General features: G+C 38.6%; 1 protein-coding gene across 3 annotated transcripts in view; it reads right to left on the bottom strand.

The window, feature by feature from the left end:
• MAPK10 (mitogen-activated protein kinase 10) overlaps positions 1 to 21,511 on the bottom strand; it is a 164,171-nt gene that overhangs the window by 90,784 nt on the left and 51,876 nt on the right. For all 3 annotated transcript variants that reach the window (XM_065914234.1, XM_065914235.1, XM_065914236.1), the window contains one exon: positions 1,113 to 1,242. In XM_065914234.1, the coding sequence (XP_065770306.1) occupies positions 1,113 to 1,242 (130 nt within the window). The remainder of the gene's footprint in view (positions 1 to 1,112; positions 1,243 to 21,511) is intronic.

Here is a 21,511-nt window from a genome sequence, read left to right as displayed (position 1 = left end):
TATAGTAATAATCTATTTTATTACATGTTTATATGTAACAAAATACATACTATATTTATTATGATTTACATATTATTGTCTTTATTAAAAGAAGAATTATCTCCCATTTATCCTCACTAAGAACAGGAGCACAGAAAGAATTCTAGAGGCCTTCACTGGTGGTTGAAGTTTATACTCTGAAGTGAAGAAAGCTCTGTAATGGTGCTCCCTACTGAGTTTCAATGCAAAATGCTTTTATTTTTAGTGGCTGCACTGCAAGACACGTGGGATCTTAGTTCTCCACTGCAGTGAAAGCACAGTGTCTTAACCACTTGACCTCCAAGGGAGTCCCCGAGCAACGTTCCTGACAAACCTGCTCTGAATGCTCTGCAGATACGTCTCTGCACCTTTGCCCCATCCGACCAAAGGCAAGATGCCAGAGCACAGTAGGTACACTGAATAGCTGGAGGCCACTGCCAACTACAGCTAAAAGTAAAAGGAGATAAAAATCTTCACCTGTTAATAATTAAATTTAAGTTATTATAAAGAAATATAGCATATTGTTCTTTAAGATATTTGGGTTTTTGTTTGGTTTCTTTGGAGGGGATTTTTTTTTTTTTTTTTTTTTTTTTGGAAATGCATGAAGTTTTCTTGTTAATCTGGAGTAAGAAAACCAAATATGGTTAATTTTTTAAATTAATTAATTTATTTTAATTGGAGGCTAACTACAATATTGTGGTGGGTTTTGCCATATATTGACATGAATCAGCCATGGGTGTACATGTGTTCCTTGTCCCGAACCCCCCTCCCACCTCCCTCCCCATCCCATCCCTCTGAATTTTCCCAGTGCACCGGCTTTGAGTGCTCTGTTTCATGCATCCAATGGTTAATTTCTTAACAGGGAAATATCTATCCAATTTAGTCCCTCCATGCCATATGGTTTTCAGATGATTTTTAAGCAGAAAGCTACCGTGAGGACAATGACAGCAAATGTAGCATATGGGCAGGATAAACAATCTTAAGAGGCAAAAATTGCAAAGTAAAGAAAGCTTTTCCCACTCAAGTTGGCATACTGATCTTCTTTTCCCAATCTCACCACCTCCCACCACCAGCAGTTTAAAATACCAACTCACGTTTTTATGATTCACACACTTCATGAGGACCAGCTCCCGGTAGGCTCTCTTGGCATGCGTTTGGTTCTGAAAGGGTCTGCTGAGCTTCTTAATGGCCACATTTCTGTCAAGAACAGCATCATACGCAGCGCTGCAGAGACCCAAGAGCAACCCGGAATTAATAATAAAGGAGCCCTTACAATTCCTGCCCATCGTGCTAAGGGGAATACTAATACTAGTTTGAAATCCTACTCACATACCTGCTTCTCAAGGCACATGTCAATCAACTGTAAATAAAGATGTAAGAGTGACTAGTATAGAAACCTTCTACTTGCTAGGAAAAGTAAAAGGGTATCTTGTCAAGAAAACAGCATGTAATTGCATCAGTGAGTAGGGGACAAAAGAAGAAAGAAAAGTGCTCAACTTTGCCACTAACCATGTGACTGTGGCAAGGCATTTAAACTCGAGGGGCTTGAATTTCTCATCTATTAATATGTGATATTTAGCTATAAAAGTTTATTGTTCTTTGATTATTTTAAGTAGACATTCATTCTTTCCCCATTCAGAGGAACCAGTTTTTAAGGCATGATGTTAATTGCCTTGAATGCACAGGTGGGCTGATGTTCCAAGTGCATTCATTAACGATAACAGAGCTTGAAATACAGAATGTAATCAGAGAGAATTTCAGAAGCATAAATAACTGCATTTAAATATAAAGACAGAAATGAATGTTACTAACATTTGAAGCTTTCAAACCATTTGAGAATAATTTACCATGCTTTATGTTTCTGCCATACTCAAAGTACATGGGTCTAGGGGTCAATGAGGAAGTCAGTCTCTTCTTGCTATTACATCTAATTAGCCCACTTGCAAAGTTTTTTCCATTCCTGCAAATTTGGATTGTACTAGATTTTGTCTTAGTTGCCAGGAAGGAAGGCAGCAACCAGTATCCTACTGATTTACTGTGCTGGAAGTGACATTAACCATGTAGAGTTCCAGTCTCTACACTAAAAGATAAAGAAAATGATTGCTGTGTTGCAGGATGACAGACTTACAAGATAAGTTTGGACACAGTCTTAGAGTTCATCTGGTCCATGCCTGCATTTATACTTATTCCTCTCCAAAATATCTTCATCAAGTTTTGACCAATCTCTGCTTGAGCAGCTTCAAAAACCTGGGCTCCTGGACAAAAAGGCAGCCCAACTCTGTCGTTGTCCAACTCTGTCATGGGACAACTTCAAGGGCTAGAAATGTCATCATTCTAAGGAACAGAATTGTCTCCGTGATTTCTATTAACTATGCTCAGCCTTGCCTTCCAGGGCAACTCAAAATAATGTCCTCCCTTTTCATCATGCTCCACTGTGTTGTGCCTAGTCGCTCAGTTGTTCCCGATTCTTTGAGACCCCAAGGACTATAGCCCACCAGACTCCTCCTGTCCACGGAATTCTCCAGGCAAGAATACTGGAGTGGGTTGCCATGCCCTCCTCCAGGACTTTTCATCATGACAGACCTATAATGACTGAAACCCACTAAAGACCCTGCTCAATCTCTGGCCTAATCTATAGGCACTCAGTAAGCACTCAATAACTCTTAGCTTTCTTTACTCCCCGCCCCTAGGTATTTTCTTTCTTGAGCTAAATATCACCAATGTCCTACTCCATTTGTCAGAGTATGATTTCAAGTCCTACTGCCATCTGGTCAGTTTCCGCTGAATATATTCCAGTCTGTGATCTCTGAAAGTGATGTCGTTCCTCTAAGCATGGCATATCAGTGAAGAGTAGAGAAAGGCTATCAACTCCTTCATTCATTCACTTACTCATTCATTCTGTTGACAGTTAATACAGCTGAGTCTGTCCTAGCTTCTTGGATAAATGCATCACACACTATTGATTCACAGTGAACCTATGCTAATCAGAAACACTGTCTTTTTAAAATCTTATGCTGCCATTTGACTCTGTCCTTCAACACTGATACTTCTATTCTTCTGTTTGTTCTTGTTAACCTACCAATGGCAGCACAAGGAAAGGAAAGAGTTAAATGGACCTTCATCTTTTATGTAGCGTATAAGGGTAACAACAGGATAGGAAATAGAGGAACTGAATTTGCTTCCTGGAGATAACAAATTAAATCAGCAGGAAACTGATCAGAACAGTCACCTTAAAGAGAAAGACTAAATTTAAAGCCAAAATAACTAATATCAAGTCATTAAAATATCTAAAGAAAGAATAGCAATTAGTCATGTCAGCCTAGGAAAGAGTAAGAGAGGCAAATTCTGTTATGACCTGGCAAAATAAATGCCTCTGATGTAGGGTTCTAGTGGCTCAGATGCTAAAGATTCTTCCTGCAGTGCGGGAGACTGGGGTTTGATCTCTGGATTGGGAAGATTCCCCTGGAGAAGGAAAGGGCAAGCCACTCCAGTATTCTTGCCTGGAGAATTCCATGGACAGAGGAGCCTAGCAGGCTATATAGTCCATGGGGTTGCAAAGAGTCAGACATGACTGAGCGACTAACAGTGATTGACTGATGTTGGTCCAGGCATCCAGTCAGCCAGGTGGACATCCCTACTGTGGTAGTCACAGACCTAGGCCAGTTAGCAATCTAGTCTGTGTCTCCTTAGGCTGGTTCTACCCTCTGCAGTTGAAATTCTGCTCATCAGGCTCTCCTTCAGAATCCTGCATGCAAGAAATCCGCCCATATTTGATTAGCTTGACTACTGAATTTCTTGTAATTTAAAAAATTTGGCATCTGGTTTTATGTGTGAGCCTTTAGTGAAGCTCATCAATGTGCATTTGAGTCCCTGAGATACTGAACAGATCCTGCAACACTGTAGGCCCCTGTGGGATGACCGAGAAAATGTCACCTTCTGGGTATCTGGGCAGGTTCTGGCCAGTTTCTCCTAGAAGTGTTATAAAGCTCTCTCTCCCTCTGGTACCTCTTTCTGAAACAATTCTAGGTCTGAATCAGCACTACTGCTTAATAGATGTGAAGTTATGAGCAAGCCACTTACACTTTCTGGCATCAATGTCCTCATACTTAAAAGTGGAGATAATAACAAGATTATAACAATCTGACAAGATTGTTATAAGGAGTAAATGAGGTAGTGATGTATCTACAGTGCCTCGCCTAGACTGTGCACTCAATAAACAATGACTATTACTATTTTTCAAGTCAATGTCTTTGTTTCAGGGAAGAACAAAATCTGACTCCATGTTGGATCTGTTTCTTTTACTTTAACCTTTGCTTCCCATTGCTTTTATTTACTAAAAGGAAACTGTCTATATATAATGGCCTGCCTCAGGGAACCCTGCCCCTCTGCCTGAAGGTTAAACCAAAGTGTCTATGAATAGCCGACCCATTCCCGACCTGTGAATGGCTACAGGAAAGAAGAAATTAACACATCCCCTCCCCAAGGCTGGCTATTCCAGGAGATATTTAAAAGACTTTTGGCCTTTTTACTTTACTTCCTAACCTCCTCCACCTTTCCATTCTATAAAGGAAACTGGCATCCATACCCCTGACGAGACAGTTATTTATTTTGAGACACTAGTCTCCCATCTTCTCGGTCTGCTGACTTTCTGAATAAAATCGCTATTCCTTGCCTCAACACCTCATCTCCCAATTTTATTAGCCTGTCATGCGGTGAGCAGAGTGAGCTTGGAATTGGTAATATCCTTGCTGGAGTCATTGTGTGATGTAGGGCAGGATTAAAAATATATATATATATACACTTATATAGATGTATGTCATTCTTTTTTATATTTATGTGCTATAATTGGACAGGTATAATACCTACTAATTAGCAATTTTTAATCTTTCTACTAATACAAATCAGTTATACTGCCATCTTGACCACATTTCACAAGTACCACGATATAAAAGTCTGGGACAAAAACTTTATTAAAATCCAGATACATCATAGCCATACAATTCTATTACTTACCACTTTAATAAGCTATTTGCTATGATTTATTTCTAATGAAACCCCTATTCTCAATGATCACTACATCCTTTCTTAATGGCTCACAGGTTTTCTTTTCTAACTAATGCTACGGCCAATGTCAAGTTCAGCAGATGTCTCTTATGCGTTCTTTCTTCCTTCTAGAGAAATAAGAATGTTTGCCTATCTATGGTTGTATGGAACATGGTAGTTTGGCTCACTGAACTTCCACTTAACCCCATGTATCATGCCTTCCTATACTGAAGAGACTTGAAAGACACACATACAATTCCCAGATGCTTTTGCAGCTGGTATTCTGGATTCCAATATGGTTCTGCCATGCAGATGCAATCATGGGAGATTTGTAAGGCAAAAGCAAGAGTGGCCATCTTTTAACATCTCTCAGTTGGCAGGCCTGGTCTCAAGAAGACCTAAAATTTACTTCTGAAGCAATGAAAATTCATGCCATGCACCAGATTCCTGGGTGAAGGGAGCATTTGAAGAAGAGGCATTAATGGTCTTCAGGGACCAGCCACCAGGCCAGTGGTTTCCAGTCACCAGCATGATGGAGTAGCAATGATGGTAATAATGAGCACACAGTTCCAGCTCTGTGATTTTCAAATCTTGGTTACAATTATGTATTCTGGAAGTTCAGGTTTTCTAGGATAATCTCAGAGGTTGGAGCTCCCCTGGTGATTTGGCTCTCTTGTGTCTGGGAGCCATTCCAGGAAGCCCAGACTAGAGTCCACTTCTCCAGGCTTTCCAATGCACCCAATTTACCAAATTAAATCTTTGCTTATTTACAGTATTTCCGTCTCCTGCTATGAACCCTGGCTGACACTACTATCTTTCCCATTTTCTATAATTTCTCAGTGATTACTGGCAGCAGTTTAGCAAATACATCTGCAAGTTGGCATCACTGATGCTGCATAGTCACAAATTAATGTCTCAAAGTTTTCCATAACTCTTTAGTTCTTCTTTTATTGAATCTTGGTCTATAGAATATTACTTTATTTCTTTCAGCAGTTTTTCTTTTTTTCTTCATGTAGGTGAAAAAAAGATAAATCTTTATGAAGGTTTTCCAACAACTTGTAGCAACTTTCTGGCAACTTTACTGAAAATTTTCGAGAAATTTCTTGACATCTAGTACTAACTTACCTCCACTTCTACCAGGTTTACTCATAAAAGAAAGATATAGCCTTCTGTTCTTATGCTCCTGTTATTTAATCCAGTTTTATGATGCAATAAAGTTATGTTTACTGCCTTGAACAAATATATATTTATATAAACAGTACACACACACACATACACACACACATCCTTGTAGGTAAGTCTGTTCTCAGCATAAAATCAGTTTTCTGTCTAGCAAGTGTAGAAAATCTCTTGCAAAATTTTCTTCTTCCTAAGTCATCATTATTTATTTGATAATTTCTCTTGTTCCCCTTCCCTATCACATTTAAAATGTTCTTGATCAATATTAACATGTTAGTGCACAGAAAATAAAAAAGAATAAACCAAAAATCCTTAGGCAGGATGAAAAGAGCTTTATGTTTTAATAAAATAAAAATTTAAAAAACCTTATCATTGGAGCACCTTAAGATTCTCAAACCACAGCTGGGAAGCCAAATTCTGTCCTGGAATACACACTGCACCCTTCACTGCTCTGTCCCCATGTTACTATTATGTTCTCACTTTGGCTTTTACCAAAGGCCTCGACTTTAATTGAAAATGATCAAAAAGTCTCTACCCAGTACCCTCAAATATCTCTTTTACGCCCAAGCTTTAGAGTTCCTAGCCATGCTATCAAGACACTGATTCCACCACAGAGAAATGCGCAGGCCAGCCTACAAAATCACCTCTGCATCAGGGCTTTTGTTCTTTCTGCCAGAAATGCTCTTCCCACATCCCCACTGGCCTGACTCCATCTTATGATTCAGGTTTCAGCCTAAACATCATCTCCTCAGTAAAGTCTCTCCCTAACCCTCTTCTCAAAAGTCAGCAGTTGATCATTTTTGATTGACTAATTTGTCATTGAATGGCTTGGCTATATCACTTTGATTATATTTTGTTAGAGACACTTTTTTTTTTCCTGCTCATGGTCAGTTTGGTTTATTTGCATTAATATCTTAATGCAGACAGACACACAGACAAAAATATACAAATAAAATGAAATTTTAAAAAGTTTTATACTCATAGAAGTATTTTTTTAAAACATTTTATTGGCATATAGTTGCTTTACAATGCTGTGTTAGTTTCTAATGCACAGCAAAGTGAATTAGCTATATATAAATATATATTCCCCCCTTTTTTGTTTTCCTTCCCATTTAGGTCACCACAGAGCACTGAGGAGAGTCCTCTGCCTTACAGTAGGTTCTCATTAGTTATCTATTTTATACACAGTATCAATAGTACATGTATGTCAGTTCCAAGCTCCCAATTCATCTCATCGCCCTCCTTTTCCCCTTGGTATTCATACATTTGTTCTCTACCTCTATTTCTGTTTTATAAATAAGATTGTCTGTATCACCACTTTAGATGGCAAGTAATAGAATTATGACTAAACAGTGACTTAATTATTAGAGGTATTCATTATATCATGTAACAGAAAGTCTAGAAATAGGCATGTCCAGGTTTCAGGAATAGATTATAACTCTCATGGGCCATAGACACTTTGGGTTTCTGATTTTCTGCAAATTGTTTCTAAACATGTTAAAAAAAAAAAAAAAAGCCAATAAGAGAAATCCATTAGCACTTCCAAGGGAAGTGTAGGTGCTGCCATGCCACTAAGATGCCCCTTCAGGAACAGAGGACTTTGTTTGTATCCAACTGCTGGGAGTGCTGCTGGCACACAGCCCTCAGCTCTTAGTCCTCTCTGGTTATAACCTCAGCTGAAAAGAGCTGCCTAATCAAAGTAACACTCTCCTCTTGGGCAGCCTTCAATCAGTAATTAACAAATTCAGGATTATGAAAGCCTGGCCATCCTGTGCCAACTCAGGAGAGCCAGGAAGGCTCATTCCCCCTTCAGAATTTCCAGTAGAGTCAGCAGAGGCTTCCAGTGAGTTTCCATTGCAGCTGAATTTCTGCTTCTGCTTCTTTCCCTTCCTTTCCACTGCTATAAATCCCCAAAACACTCACTAATAAATCTTCTGCATGTGATCACCATCTCGAAGTTTATTTTCTGGGGAACATAACATTTGACAAGCAGTAACTCGTAGACAAATAGAGCAGTAAGCTGTGGCATTTGCCAGGATCTTTTTCTAAGCGAAAGGCAGTGTTGCATTATAGATGAAGGTGGCTGGGCTCAGAGCTCAACACCAAGAAAGCCATTGCATGTGCAACAAATGAACTTAGATGACCAAGCCTTATTATCTAGATGGGTTGTTTGCAGAGATGTGGATGGACCTAAAGAGTGTCATATGGAGGGAAGTAAGTCAGAAAGAGAAAAATAAATATTGTATATTAATACATACATGAACCTAGAAAATGGTACAGATGATGTTATCTGCAAAGCAGAAATAGAGACACACACATAGAGAACAAATAAACAGATACCAAGGAGTGAACAAGGGGTGGGAGGAATTGGGAGACTGGGATTGACACCCACACAATTTTGATACTATGTATAAAACTTCCCTGATAGCTCAGTTGATAAGGAATCTGCCTGCAATGCAGGAGACCCCAGTTTGATTCCTGGGTTGGGAAGATCCCCTGGAGAAGGGATAGGCTACCCACTCCAGTATTCTTGGGCTTCCCTTGTGGTTCAGCTGGTAAAGGATCCACCTGCAATGCGGGAGACCTGGGTTCGATCCCTGGGTTGGGAAGATCCTCTGGAGAGGGAAAGGCTACCCACTCCAGTATTCTGGCCTGGAGAATTCCATGGACTGTATAGTCCATGAGGTCGTAAAGAGTTGGGCAAGACTGAGTGACTTTCACCTTCACTTTTTTTTTCCCCCATAAAATAGATAATGAGAACTGATTGTATAGCACAGCGAACTCTACTTAATGCACTGTGATAAACTGTATGGGATGGAAGTTCAAGAAGGAAGAAATACATGTATATGGATGGCTGATTCATTTTGCTGTATGGCAGAGGATGAGATGGTTAGGTAGCATCACCAACTCAATGGACATGAATTTGAGGAAACTGCAGAAAATAGTGAAGGACAGGGAAGCTTGGAGTGCTGCAGTCCATGGGGTTGCAAAGAGTCCGACACAACTGAGCAACTGAACAATGATGGCTGGTTCATTTTGCTGTACAGTAGAAACCCTGACAACATTGTAAGGAGTTCAGGTCAGTTCAGTTCAGTCGCTCAGTCATGTCCGACTCTTTGTGGCCCCATGAACCACAGCACACCAGGCTTCCCTGTCCATCACCAACTCCTGGAGCTTACTCAGACTCATGTCCATCGAGTTGGTGATGCCATCCAACCAACTCATGCTCTGTCATGCCCTTCTCCTTCAGCCTTCAATCTTTCCCAGCATCAGGGTCTTTTCAAATGAGTCAGCTCTTCACATCAGGTGGCCAAAGTCTTAGAGTTTCAGCTTCAGCATCAGTCCTTCCAATGAATATTCAGGACCGATTTCCTTTAGGATGGACTGGTTGGATCTCCTTGCAGGCAACTGTGCGCCAATAAAAACTAATGTAAAAAATCCACTTTGCACTTGATGGACAACAGAGCTGAAGCATGAACAGCAAGGGGCTCAGAAGCCAAACCCTCAAAGATAGGACCAAAAGCAGCAGCTCTTCCAAACACTGGATACTGAACTAGAACTTTACAGCCCTCCAGCAAACGAGTGTTGTGGGAGATCACATGAAGACTTACCACATGGATGAAGAATGGGAGACTAGCTAAACAAACTCATCATCACGAAAAATAGATGAAGGTGAAGAAGATGACTGTCTTAAGCACAAGGCAACAATATTCTCAGAAATCGGGGTGGTGGCACTGGGGAAGGACAGAAGGCTCCCGATTAGAAGTTGGCTCATCTCAGTGAGATGGAACTATAGGTGCTGCTTCTCTTGCTTTTTCTTTTATCTTTGTGACAAGTTGTCTCATGCCCACTCTGCGGCCCTTAGTCACCACTAAGTGTACCACCATGTATGATCCAGTCCATGGTTTAACCTACAAAATTCACGGAGCTACCGGGCCGCTCCTTGATAGACTCAGTAGGAAAGAGTTTAGTTTAAAATTACAGTTTAGCTTGATAAGAAATATCTGGGGGTAAAGAGGCTGGTCAGCCTGCTATAAAGCCTATAATAGGTTAAAGAGATTAGTCAGAATAACAGTGCTACGTTGATTTTGCCATGTGTGTGGCATCAATTTATAATTATTTATTTTTAGTGCTTACTAAAAACTTTTTTTAACTTTTCAATAAAACCCTTTTGACAAAAATAAATAAAATTGAGACTGCATATTTAATTAAAATACCACATGCTGAATTTTCATTTCTCATGTTTTCTTGGGCATAACTAAATGAAAGCCAGAAAATAATTCTCTTAAAGAAACATCAGTATCTATTTCAAAAATTAGTAATTATTTTAAGACCATGCCCAAAGACAATGATTTAACACATGCATCTACAGTGACTTAACACATGCACCTAAAATTCATTTGAACTATGACTTTTCATTTAGGTCAAATGATGATTCTAAATTAATTTTGCTTATTTTCTCTATCAAGGTGTATTTTTGGATATATACAAAAAGTTAAGCAAAAGTTTATATTAATGTGTTGCCACAGAAGAATAATTCTGAAGGCATTTAAACTATGTCTGTTTTACATCATTCTATCTGCTCTATGCCAAATTCTTCAAATATAAAATCAGAACTTTTCAATAATAGTTGGATTTTACATAGTATATTAGAAACTATACTACAGTTTAGCTTGATTTTCTATAGCACAGTGGTTGTGATGCAAAAATAATTCACATTTGAGTCCAAGCAAATTGAAATATTCTATGAATCAAAATAAAATGTGCATATGTGCCAAGATTTGCAAATAGAATATATACATGGTTAAAATAACTTTATTACAAAATTTTGTAGAAAAGCTGATGTTGAACAAAAAATACAGATGCTTCTGGAAAGCAGTTGGCATTTTCTTAGCACCCCTTATGATTCTGGTTGAAGAACAACTTTTTGTAAATAAATCTTAAATTTCAGACTGTTTTTCAAAATCACTTGGAAATCTTTAACAATAAGTAGTATTCAGTAAATGGAGCATCCCTATATACGTCAACTCTTGAAATTTTGGAAACAGCTATTAATATAAACAAATAATACTTGCGAATAGAAGCATGCTGAAATGTGGCGAAAGGAATTGATGCAAGAAAGAAATTGAACAAATCAAATAATAAAATCCTGTTTGAAAAAAGTTTCCTTCAGAAAGATACCAGTGAAATTGTATACAAGACAGAGAGGGCAATGAATTTTCAATCGATAAAAATACATGAGGATAAATGAAGAATAATCATTTTACTCATGTTATCTTTTTAATATTTAAGTAATCAATATAAACACATCTTAAATTTTTATTTGTATTATTCTAAGTAATTTAGAACAAACAGTTCTAATTTTAAAGTTGTTATTCAGTCACTAAGTTGTGTCCAACTCTTTGCAACCTCATAGACTGCAGCACACCAGGCTTCCCTGTCCTTCAACATCTCCCAGAGTTTGCTCAAACTCATGTCCATTGAGTCGGTGATGCCATCCAACCATCTCATCCTCTGCCACCCCATTCTTCTTTTGCCTTCACTCTTTCTCAGCATCAGGGTCTATTCCAATGAGTCAGTTCTTTGCATCAGGTGGCCAAAGTACTGGAGCTTCAGTTTCAGCATCAGCCCTTCCAATGATATTCAGGACTGATTTCCTTTAGGACTGACTAGTTTGATCTCCTGCTATCCAAGGGACTCTCAAGAGTCTTCAGCAACCACAATTCTTTGACACCCACCAATGTATTATAGTGTGCCCTTTCACTGCCAAGATTTTCCCAACTTAGAGATAAATGATATGATCCCCTGCTACTGAAGGCCACTGTGCTTCTTGTTGAATAGGCTTTTGCAGGTTGTTCCCACAAGATGGAAGAGGCAGAAGCAAGGAATTGCTCTTCCAGGATTATTGCTACATTCTTACCTTTGGCCGTTTCCTGGCAATAAAATTCGAAGTCTGATTTCTATTAAATAGTTTTAAGTGCTTATAGGTTAGGTGAGTGTCAAAACCTGGATGATGGCAGAGTTAGCTAAGGACTGAACATTCATTGAGCACATCATTTTTATTTGTGCAAGTAACTCTACTCTGAAGTGGCACCTCTGGAATTGGCCTTATAATAAAAAATGTGCTATGTCTAAAATTAATGTAACTAAAGACAGTAGGATGTTCCTGTGGCTCAGAGGGTGCTACTATTTCTTGACACCTGCCAGCTTAATGAGATCCATTAAGTGACCCACAGGAATCGCAAATGGTTCCAGCACACAGGAACATAATTACGTCAGGAATAAGCTTCATTGCCCAGCCCGTGGGCCTACTCTCTCTCCTGCGCCTGGTCCAGCACAGTTTCTGGCTTTATGACCGCCCTCCATTAGTCTGACAATTGATGCAGCACTGTCGACCACGGGTGACCCCCAGCATCTCTTGACTCTGAAAATGTGTATTAGCTGTTCTTTACAGCCCCTGGACTTCTTTCCTTTGTTATTGTCCTGCTCCTCTTTGTCTACTGTTTATCTTTTTTTATTCACTTCCCTGACTCTGATATTTGGGCTAATCTTCATGAAATTGACTTCTATATCTGCAACAATTTATTTGTATGATTATTATGGAATAATTATCATACATTACCTTCTACTACATTTCTTGCTATCCTCAGAGTTGTTGTGCTTCTTGGTGGTCAAAATCCGGAGGGATTTAGCTCTGTGTACCCTACATGTTTGTTGCATGGAATTGTATTTTCTGTTGCTAATTTTTTATGTCTAGAGGTTTAAAGATGTTAGGAAGATTGTACTGTATAAGTTAAGAACAAAAGTTCAAATAAACCAAGCAGCATATTTTGACTTAATGCTGGGTTACTCAAGATGCCAAGATATTATCCCTAGCTAAGATGTCTGTCTCAAAGCTCCTGACTCACATATACAACTACCTACAGCACACCCCTAATTAAATGTCTAAGAATTATCTGAAAATTAATATGCCTGTAACTGAAGAAACCCCTGATTTCTCTCTTCATCTATTTCTCTCTTAAACACCATTTGTTCAAAACAGAAGTCAGCTTGCTTTTTTTCTTCTCATCTCTTTCCTATCCCCAATTCATGAATGTCTGTATTTAATTCCAACATAAGTTTTCAAATTAATCCACTTAACTCTAACTCCATTTCCACTATCATGTGCCACATGTAGAGCAGAGACTCCCCTTAAACAGTCTCCTTACATTAACTCTTGCTTCTGAACAATCCACAACTCCCCATCCTCATAATCTCACTACTTTGTGTCTGAGAATTCTGCTTGTTTTTAGTGCTTATCAAGAAAATGACTAAAGTAACACAGCATTAAGAAAACAACTGATAGAACCTCACAAATTCTTACAAAAATTAAGTTAGCTTGACTTAAAAAAAAATCTGCCACACTGCTTGATTTTACGCCCAGTGAGGGCAGGAGTCACCTGAATCTTGATCACCTTTTTTCTCCAGTTTTACTGGGATATAAATGACAGATAACATTGTATTAGGCCAAAGTGTACAGCAAAATAACTTGATACATGTATATATTGCAAAATTATCACCACAATAAGTTTAGCTGACATTCATTTCATCACCTGACTTAGTCACAAATTTTTCTTATGGTGAGACTTACTCTCAACAACTTGCAAAAATTTAATACAGTATTGTTAACTGTAGGTACCATGTTGTGTGTTACATCTCCATGACTTGACTTATAACTGGAAGTTTATACCTTTAGACCACCTTCAACAATCCCTCTCCCCACCTTCATTCCCATCTCTGGCAACCATCAATCTGTTTCTGAATCTATAAGTTCAATTTTTTTTAGATTCCACATATAAGTGTGATCATACAGTATGTTTTTCTCCGACCTTGTTAACAAGGTCCATCCATGTTGACACAAATGGCAGAATTCCCTTCTTTTTATGGATGGATAATATTCCATTGTGTGTGTGTATGTGTGTATAGATACCACATTTTCTTTATCAGTTCATCCATCAATGGGCACTTAGGTGCTGTGTGCTTAGTCGCTCAGTCATGTCCAATTCTTTGCCACCCCATGGACTATAACCCACCAGGCTCCTCTGTCCATGGGGATTCTCTAGGCAAGAATACTGCAGCGGGTTGCCAAGCCCTCTTCCAGAGGGTTTGAACCCTCCAACTTAGGGTTCGAACCCAGGTCTCCTGCATTGCAGGTGTATTCTCTATCATCAGAGCCATGTTGGCACTTAGGTATTTGGTAAATAATGCTGCAATGAGACTCGCTCACCTTTGTTTGCATTGAGAGCATAGCACAGTGTCTGGCATGTATTTTTAAACAAGTAATCTTATTGCTGATTGAAACACTCCTAATAGTAGAGCAAAATGAATTATCGATCTCAGATTTATAAAAACAAGAGTCAGCTAACTTTTAAATATTTTTGAAGTCATATGTTTCATCTTTAAAATTTTTAAAATTGATGTAAAATTTGTATTTTAATCCCAAATATATCCATATTTAATATAAAATTTCACTTCTTCATCAATACTTCATTCTTTACATGAAATGTGAATTCAAGGCAGATCTACCATATTTATCGTGTGGCTCTGAGCATTCCTGCCAAGCTGCATCAGAACCCCTTCCCAACCAGCTTCTTACCCTGAACCAGAAAGAATCCAGTTTGAAAAATGGGAGAATAACATACAGGCTGTTTTCTTTCTATGTAAATTTGATTACCATTTCTAGACAGTAATGTGACTGAAGTTTCTTCCACCTGTAAATGTTGTCCTAATATCAAATAATTTACAGATGCACTTTAGGAAAGATCATCTAGGTTCATCCTCACATTGACAGATACTGATGGGAAGCCTAGGTAAACTGGAAATGTGAAGACTTGATGTAACTGTTAACTCTAGGTAAAAAAAAAAAAAAAAAAACACTATGCGTAGGCAATTTTATTTTCAGTTCAGTTCAGTTCAGTTGCTCAGTTGTCTCCGACTCTTTGAGACCCCATGAATCGCAGCACACCAGGCCTCCCTGTCTATCATCAACTCCCGGAGTTTACTCAAATCCATGTCCATCGAGTTGGTGATGCCATCCAACCATCTCATCCTCTGTCGTCCCCTTCTCCTCCTGCCCCCAATCCCTCCTAACATCAGGGCTTTTTCCAATGAGTCAACTCTTCGCATGAGGTGGCCAAAGTACTGGAGTTTCAGCTTCAGCATCAGTCCTTCCAATGAGCACCCAGGACTGATCTCCTTTAGGATGGACTGGCTGGATCTCCTTGCAGTCCAAGGGACTCTCAAGAGTCTTCTCCAACACCATAGTTCAAAAGCATCAATTTTTCGGCACTCAGCTTTCTTCACAGTCCAACTCTCACATCCATACATGACCACTGGAAAAACCACAGCCTTGAGTAGATGGACTTTTGTTGGCAAAGTAATGCTTCTGCTTTTCAATATGCTATCTAGGTTGGTGATCACTTTCCTTCCAAGGAGTAAGCGTCTTTTAATTTCATGGCTGCAGTCACCATCTATAGTGATTTTGGAGCCCCCAAAAATAAAGTCTGACACTGCTTCCACTGTCTCCCCATCTATTTCCCATGAAGTGATGGGACCAGATGCCATGATCTTAGTTTTCTAAATGTTGAGCTTTAAGCCAACTTTTTCACTCTCCTCCTTCACTTTCATCAAGAGGCTTTTTAGTTCCTCTTCACTTTCTGCCATAAGGGTGGTGTCATCTGCATATCTGAGGTTATTGATATTTCTCCTGGCAATCTTGATTCCAGCTTGTGCTTCTTCCAGCCCAGCGTTTCTCATGATGTACTCTGTGTATAAGTTAAATAAGCAGGGTGACAATATACAGCCTTGACATACTCCTTTTCCTATTTGGAACCAGTCTGTTGTTCCATGTCCAGTTCTTTTTAGGGGGATGTTATGTAAGTAATCATGGAAACTCAAATGGGGTTTCTTACAATAAGAAGCTTTATTATCTATAAAGCACAGGTTGTCATTAACTTAGGCAGAAAAAACCCCTTGCTAAGTTTTATGCATGTAATAATCTTATAAGATAGGCACTCTTATTTTTTTGTTTTGTTTTGTTTTGTTTCATCCTTATTATCACCATTGTTAAGGAGACAAAACTGAAACTTAATAATAATAACTGGTGTTTATCAGCTTCAAGCAGTTTTCCTCCCAATTTATTTTCTTCTAAAGTTCTTAAAACTTTCTATATATTAGCACACTTGATCCTCACCGAAATTTTATGAAATAAGTATTATTATGATTTTTTATGGTTATTTTTGCTATTCTTGCAACTTTAAAATCATTTGAAAATAAAAATTCAACATCTTTATTATAAATATATAGAAATACAGCACACATTTGAAAAATGAAAATGTAGCTGATATTACATGACCACAACATTGTGAGATCTCTTAATTTTCCTCCAGTTTTTATTATTAGAATTTTCTATGTTTCCTTTACTATCTCTATTGTTAAAGTCAAAATTACAAATATTTGCAAGCCATTACACCAAGATGTCAGCCTTTCTGATTCTTACTTCACAATTAGTTCATTCTTCATAAATGTATACATTCAATCACAGATAGTTAAATGATATTTATTTAGATAATTGAAAGAACTTAGAAAAATCACTTCATGATAATAACTAAAATTTACATTTCTCATCTGGACAGATGTTAGCAAACTTGCTGTATTTTTACAGAAAATTGGCCAACTAGTGGAGCTAAGGAAACTGAGATTCAGAATGGTTAAATAACTTGCTCATGAAATAATTAGTACATGAGTGATCTGGGGATCACTGCTCTCACATTAAAGCTTTACTCCTTATATTTATAAAAGAAACAAAAACTGAGCTTCCAGGAAATACCAAAAGCATATTTTTAAATAATGAATTTTTGATGTGATCAATTCCTTTGAGAAACACAGTAAAATCAGATAAATGGCTGGCAAGTTCTGCTGGGGTTAGTCGTTTTTGTTTGCTTTAAACAAACAAGAAGATTGTTCAGCATAGGTTTGGTTTATAAAGTATTCCTCTCACAAAACCTATCTTCCTAAAAACTTTAAACAGTGATAGAGAGTTGGCACTTTAAGACTCTAGTTGGAATTTCTTTGCAGAACTACCTAAAAAGGACCACACCCATCAAGTACAAGTATTGATTTTACTCCTAAATGAGCGCCTGCCTCTTGCCATCTCCACCTTCTTCCTGTTGGTTGGTATCATTAGCAACCTGCTTACTGACCCCAAATGGGTTTCCTGCTGAGCTGGTGTTAACAGTACTCCCACTACATCCTGCTTTTATGGTTTGATGTGTGCTCAATTTAGGAACCCAAGACACCCAACACTCATAAGCACCAAAATAGAAAAGAGATTTATTTATGTACTCTTTTTGTGATGCAGTCTGAATTCAGAATGTACAAGAGTCACTTGAACAATAACAAAAATTCTCTTCTTGCAAAGGTTCTTTCTGTGTCACAGGTAAAGATTAAAGCATTTGTGTATGTATATATGCATGTGTGTGTGCATGTATATATAAGCACACACACATGTATATGCATTTGTACTAATCTGTTCTGGGACACCTTAATACAGATGAAACTATGTGAACACAAATTCTATGTCCTCTAGGATTATAGAAACAATAACTCTCTGTCCTTTGGCTACACATGATAAGGAAATGGAATTCTATCGTAACGTTTCTTTTTAATTTGAACTAATACTCAGTTTTTAAAATCAAGTTCATTTAAAATTGTTGCATGACTATCTCTTTATTCACTCAACAAAAAGTTACTGATCTGTCAAGGGTCTGTTTTTATTTATTAGATATTTTTATTTGGATAAAATAAAAAACTTCATAGAAGAAGGTTAAATTCTGCCAGGTAGAAAATTAAGCAAAATCTTGCAATTATTTATTGAGATATATACAAAAAAAAATACAAGTTCAGTTTCTTATACTCAAAGCACTGTGACATATTAGGAATGACCTAATACAGGAATAAAATACAAACTGAAAAGAAAGAAAGAAAGAAAGAAATTTACGTCGCTCAGTCGTGTCCGACTCTTTGCGACCCTGTGGACTGTAGCCCACCAGGTTCCTCCGTCCATGGAATTCTCCAGGCAAGAATACTGGAGTGGGTTGCCATTCCCTTCTCCAGGGGATCTTCCCAACCCGGGGATCAAACCCAGGTCTCCCGCATTACAGGCAGATTCTTCACTGTCTGAGTCACTAGGAAAGCCCAAATGTGGAAAGTTTTGATACTTTTTGTTTTGTCTTTTGGCTGCATAGCACGCAGACTTTCCCCAAACGGGGACTGAACCCATGGCCCCTGCATTGGGAACAAAGAGCCTCAACCAACGGGCCCCTGGGGAAGTCTGGGCAGCAATAAAGAGATTCTGGGTGGGCAGAATAAAGCCCCACTTCATCTTTTGGTATTGAATTTAGGAGCAGACAGTCAATATGACTAAATGTTTTTCTCCAGCCATGTTTGGTGGGGAGGAGTTAGATTAAACCAGCATTTGAGTTTTGCCAGGAAGGAAGAGAGGAGAAGATAGTTGAGTTTATGTATGGGATAGATTATAATATCAGCCACAATATCTAAGCTATGGAAGGAGGAAAATGGAGGTTATCAGAAACAGAGGAATGAGGACAGACAATAGATTGTAGGTCCTTGTAAAATTGGAAATAGGGTGCTAGTGTCAAATGTATCGGGCTTCCCTGGTGGCTCAGCGGTAAAGACTCCACCTGCCAATGTAGGTGGTGGGCTACAGTCCATGGCGTCGCAAAGAGCTGGACACGACTGAGCAACTAACACTTCACTTTCACTTTCCCCCAAATTCATATGTTGAGGTCCTAATGCCTAGTGTGATGCTGATTGGAATTGGGGGCTTTGGGAGGGAATTGGGGGCTTTGGGAGGCAATTGTGTCCTGAAAGCAGAGCCCTCATACACTGGATTAATGTTTTTATAAAAGAGGCCCCAGAGAGATTTCCTCTGCCATCTGCCATGTAAGGTTGTCACTAAAAGACACCAACTATGAACCAGAAGACAAACCTCCACCAGACACAAAACCCTCTGGCATCTTAATTTTGAAATTTCCATGAGTTTGCATGCATGCTCAGTCATGTATGCTCTTTGCAACCCGATGGATGGTAGACCCCCCAGGATCCTCTATTGATGGGATTTTTCAGTCAACAGTACTGGAGTGGGTTGCCTTTTCCTTCTGCAGGAGATCTTCCCCACCCTGCCTTCCAGGCAGATTCTTTACCACGGACCCATCGGGTAAGTTGAACTTCCCACAACTGTGAGAAATAAATTTCTGTTGTGTGTAAGTCACACAGTTTATGGTATTTTGTTACACCAGCTGGAAAAAACTGAAACATGTGTCTACAGTTTTGCATTTGAGAAAATCTGAATAAGTAATTCTTTCTGTGGGTGTTAAACATATGACTCTAACATCCTGGATGGAATTTTAGGTTCAGACTTTGGCTGTAGAGTCAAGACATCTTCACTGTGACTCAATCCAATATTCAGCCATTACCAACAATGTGGTGTACGAAGTGAGGAGATAACCCGGCTCCAAAGCTAAACACAGCACTACCTTAACCACCTTCTAGGAGCAGATTCTCTACTTAGAAACATTGATAGCTTACAAATAATGTCTCTAAGGTAACAAAAAATCTACACAAACTTAGAATGGGAAAAAAACTAATCCACTTAACCCAACATTCCACCAAAAGAAGAAATTTTATATAAAATACAATATCATTAAGAGATAATTATCCAAAGAGCATGGTGCATGATTGTATGCTCAGTCATGTCTGTGTCCAACTCTTTGAAACCTTATGGACTATAGACCACCAGGCCCCCTCCATGGACTTTTCCAGGCAAGAATACTGCAGTGGGTTGCCATTTTCTCTTCCAAATAGCATGGTATTTGCACAAAAGTAGAATTATAGATCAAAAACAGAATAGGGAGCCCAGAAATAAAACCATGCCCTTACAGTCAATTAGTCTACAGCAAAAGAGACAAGAATATACAACGGAGAAAAGGTAATCTCTTCAATAACTGGTGCTGGGAAATGTGGACAGCTCTTGATACAAGTAAAAAGTGAGATTAGGACATTTCCTCACACCACATACAAAAGTAAGCTCAACATGGACTAAGGGCCAACTGCAAGCCAAAAACCATAAAAAATTAACCATAAAACCTAGAAGAGAACATAAGTAGAGCATTCTGACTGTAGAAATTTTTTAAAAATCTATCTCCTAAGGCAAAGGAAATAAAAGCAAAAATAAACAGATCCAGAACAAAAAGACAACCTACTGAATGGGATAAAATATTTGTAAATGATATGATCTATAAGATGTTAATATCCAAAATATACAAACATCTCATATAATGCAATATCAAAGAAAAAAATCAATCCAACTAAATATGAGAGCAGAAGAACTGAATAGACATTTTCCCAAAGAAGATATAGAGGTGACCAACGGGCACAAGAAAAAAATGCTCAAAATCATTAATCAGAGAATGCAAGTCAAAATCAAAATGAATATTACCTCACACCTGTCAGAATGGCGATTATAAAAAAAGAAATAATAAGTGTTGGTGAGGATATGGAGCAAAAGGAACCCTTGTACATCATTGTTGGTGTGGAGCCCTATTCCGAGGACACAGGTGCAGAGCCCTGCACCAATGTCATCTTTGGAACTGACCGAGCACCATAGCAACCATTGCTATGAGCACCCCTGATCTAAACAGGCCAGATACATAACCCCATGTTAGGTAAAAACACCCACCCTAACCAATCACCTAATGCCACTCTTCCAGCAGGAATTTCCCTAGTCTCGAGATTATAAAGATTGGCTACTGACCCATGGAAGGGTCAGCTCTCCCTGCAGCCAGCCCACTGTTCTAACAGTCAGCTCTCCCTGCAGCCTGTCCACTGTGTTAAGAGTGTCTCTCATTCTAATAAACTCTCCTCTGCTCTCAACATGCCTCATGTCTGGAAGCTATTTTCCAACCCACACACAGACCAAGAGAGGTGGAAGTATAAGTTGGTGCAGTCACTATGAAAAACAGAATGGAGGTTTTTCAAAAAATTTAAAAATAGAACTACCATATGATCCAACAACTCCACTGCTGGGTATATAGCTGAAAAAAAAAAAACGAAAACACTAACTTGAAAAGAAATATGCATTGTAACATTCATAAAAGCATTATTTACAATAGTCAAGATATGGAACTAGCCCAAATGCCCATCAACAGATGAA

The sequence above is a fragment of the Muntiacus reevesi genome, chromosome 22 (genome assembly GCF_963930625.1).
Source record: "Muntiacus reevesi chromosome 22, mMunRee1.1, whole genome shotgun sequence".
Lineage (NCBI taxonomy): Eukaryota > Metazoa > Chordata > Mammalia > Artiodactyla > Cervidae > Muntiacus > Muntiacus reevesi.
The sequence above is the reverse complement of the archived record's forward strand: the minus strand, read 5'-3'. Positions and strand labels throughout refer to the sequence as shown.